This window comes from Phalaenopsis equestris, unplaced genomic scaffold, assembly GCF_001263595.1.
Source record: "Phalaenopsis equestris unplaced genomic scaffold, ASM126359v1 Scaffold231859, whole genome shotgun sequence".
NCBI classification, from domain to species: domain Eukaryota; kingdom Viridiplantae; phylum Streptophyta; class Magnoliopsida; order Asparagales; family Orchidaceae; genus Phalaenopsis; species Phalaenopsis equestris.
Genome location: NW_018249828.1, coordinates 120 through 3516, shown reverse-complemented (window position 1 = coordinate 3516; position 3397 = coordinate 120). Strand labels below are relative to the sequence as shown.

The window sequence follows — 3397 nt, the reverse complement described above, 5'->3', positions numbered from 1 at the left end:
ACAAGATTGATAAGAAAATAAAAATAAAATTTAGAGAATTATTTAGAGTCAAATAAGTTGACTTGTCAGTACAAAGCGTTCCCATGAGTATATATGCATATATAGACGTCAAGGATATTCCTAGATATATACAAGACTAAATGAAGAGCTATGTCACAATTATCCCACATTCACATATATGACAATATGCTTATAATTTTATATATATTATGCGTATTTGATCCATCATAATACATTAATAAATAAATAAATAATTGAACTTTAGCACTCTATTTGACCTTCAGAATTCTGAAACTAAGATATTAACTTTGTCAAATAAATAATAATTTTAATCACAATTTCAGCTCATTATAATCATATTTTCTATATAATCATGAATAAAATAATTAGTGATAACCATCGTCACTATTTCTTATAAGATTATGTCTAAATAGTAATCTTTTTAACTTATTTAATCAATCACAAATTGTAAAAAAATTTTAAAAACCTTGGAGTTTAGCGCTTAAAAAATGATTTAGATTCACATTTATTGTTATAATAATAATAATAATAATAATAATAATAATTATTATTATTATTATTATTATTATTATTATAACAATAAATGTGAATCTAAATCATTTTTTAAGCGCTAAACTCCAAGGTTTTTAAAATAAATTAAAAATACTTTGTAAGAAGAACTGAGCTTGTAATTTCTAAATAAACAAGGATACGAAAGAGCATTATCCAGTGATCATATTCTCGAACAAGATGGCTCACAGTTTCCAAAAACTAAGCATTTATTAATTTTCTATAAAGAGACTACAAGCATTGGCATCTAACTTGTGCTCAACAGATGACAATATTGAAGAAAATGAGGACATATATGCAAACATAGGAAAAAAATGAATTAACATAATTTAAGAAAAATAATTAAACTAATCAATATCACCTAAAAATATATAAAAGAAAAAGTTGAGAACAGGGGCAGCAATATAAATTAGCAATCATTAAAATCATTATATTCTTCTTTGTTCATTCCTTCCCAAGCAAAAGTAGTTCAATAAAATCCATAAAATTAAGAAAAAAAGCCCCAAAAATATTATTTCCTAATGACATTAAAACAGACAAGCTAAGAATCTCAACCTTCTCCATGTAATTTATTCCCTAATTGGATCTTAACCACTTAACAAGCCTTAAATTCTTCCTTCCCCTCTCATCTTCTTTTCCTCAAGTGGCTCCTACTCCAAGAAAATCTATGAAAGTTGGTGAAGGAGTGATGGATCTTTCACTATATCCATGGCTTCCATCCCTTCTATTTACCTCAACTCCAGTAGAATGCCCAGCTGTATCTCCTGAACAAGATGATGAAACCATTGAGGAATTGTAGGGTAGAGCTCCAGATGATTGATGCATTGCAAACAAAATAGATGCTTGATGGGTATAAGACTGCATCTCATGATCGTTCAGCCTGAACATATCTGTCCTCTCTTGATCTCTGTGGCCTGCAAAAAGTTTTGCGTGAGCTTCTAAAACTTATGATTGCTTTCCATTAATTTAATGCCAAGCAAAGTTATGAACTTTTCTTATAGGTTTTATAAGAATAGATTCAGTCGTAGGCTAGAGCTTGCCTTACAGTTTTTCATGCCATTTTAAGCCAGTTTCACATGGATATCAATGGCGAAATATTAAAAATATTTATATATATGCCACGCTAGTCTATATTTGTTGAGAAAAAATGTTTAGATATATAGAAACGAGAAAAGACCACACAAGAGCAACAGAGGGGGTTCACATGTACTGTGTATTCAATGTTGCAGATGGAACAATATATGCACGTAATTTTATGTCAGAGTGGCAAGGCTAAGTCAGAGATATCAAAAAATTCACAACCAGAGTAGAACCAATAAGAAGAGACAAGAAAATTATGGCAGTATTAAAGTAATGGCAGATGGATACAGTACTGGTAGAAATAAAAGAGAAGATATGTTGCAAGAGAAGAAAGTTAACATACCAGAAATTATGCAATCAGAGGGCTTTTGCCTTAAGGAGGCCATTCCACCATTCGGTATGAGATGAGGAGGGCTTGAACCAACAATGGAAGAAGGAAAATGGAAGGGAGGAAGAGGTCTAGAAGATGCAGTGATTTCTTCAAGCCTTAAGTGCATGGCTTGGTTTAGTTTCCTCCTCCTGTGAGCAGAGGACTGCTCCCTGTACTTCCTGGCCATGATTACATGCCAGTGATTCTTAACTGCATTATCAGTTCTACCTGGAAAGACCCTTGCAATCATAGCCCATTTGTTGCCATAAAGTCTGTGAGCAGCCATGAGTTTCTCTTCTTCTTCTTCAGTGAAAGCACTTCTGTTAATCCTTGGATCCAGTTGATTGAACCATCTAAGCCGGCAGCTTTTTCCTGTATAGAAAACAAAAATAAAAACCTAAGTCACAAAACAAAATGAATTGATAACTAGTGTGGTTTAAGAAATAAGAACCTGATCTTCCTTCAAGCTTCTCTGCTATGAGATTCCAGTTCTGTGGACCATACATGGAAACAAGTTCTTTAAGCTTGGAGTCCTCCGCTGGTCTCCAGTGACCTCTTGCAGTGAGCTTAGACTGCCCACTGCTGTCCGTTGTGTTCTCACCTCCTCCATCTCTGCTGATTTCCTCCTCTGCAACTGAAATGATGTGCTTTTCTCCGAACACTTCAGTTGTTTCAGAGCATGCAGGGAAGGGAAATGGTTTGTGTGTTGAGTGAGAGGTAGAAGGGTTAATGGAGAGGGAAATCATTTGTGAAAAAATGGATTTTGGGGAGGAAGGAGGGTGGGACATGACAAGCTGAGGTTGAGCTTGGTTGAATCTGTTTGCCATACCATGAGCAGTGCCACTGCAGTGATCCAGGGCCATGCCAAGAGGGAATGGAAAATGAGAAACGGAAGAAAAAGATGGGAGCGAAGGAGGAGAGTTTTACTCCTAATAAAAATAAAAATAAAAACCTAGGGTAGGGGAAGTCTTCTTATCTTTCACAAATCACTAGCCTGACTCTCGCCTAGCTCTTTCCATAACCTCCCATCCACCCCTATATACACGAGTCCAAATTCTTGTAACGTGTGGAGAAAATATTACATTTACTTAGCGTGAATCGTATTATATTGTGGGCTTGATGACATGGTGCTATTCACCTCATCATCTTCATATTCTTTAGTCTCTCAAATATGTCCAATAAAAAATGAAAATGAGAACTTTAATCAATATTATTGTGTTATACCTAATTTTTATCTAAGTTGGTCTAACTTAGCTCCCAAAAAGTTATGATCTCTATATCTAACTTAATCACTGTTAAAATTAAACACATAATTAATGTTTTCTTAGTTAAAAATTAGATTAAAATATTAACAAAATGTTATAAGAAAATCATGAC

The 3397-nt window shown here is 33.8% G+C and overlaps 1 protein-coding gene across 1 annotated transcript; it reads right to left on the bottom strand.

Moving 5' to 3' along the window:
• Positions 1–1025: 1025 nt before the first annotated feature.
• Positions 1026–3013, bottom strand: LOC110038172 (transcriptional activator Myb-like). Its single transcript, XM_020742941.1, has 3 exons — positions 2472–3013; positions 1994–2392; positions 1026–1484 (listed from the first exon to the last, which is right to left on the bottom strand). Exons 1-3 carry the CDS (start codon positions 2881–2883, stop codon positions 1210–1212), a joined length of 1086 nt encoding a protein of 361 aa, XP_020598600.1. The 5' UTR covers positions 2884–3013; the 3' UTR covers positions 1026–1209.
• Between the last annotated feature and the right edge of the window lie 384 nt (positions 3014–3397).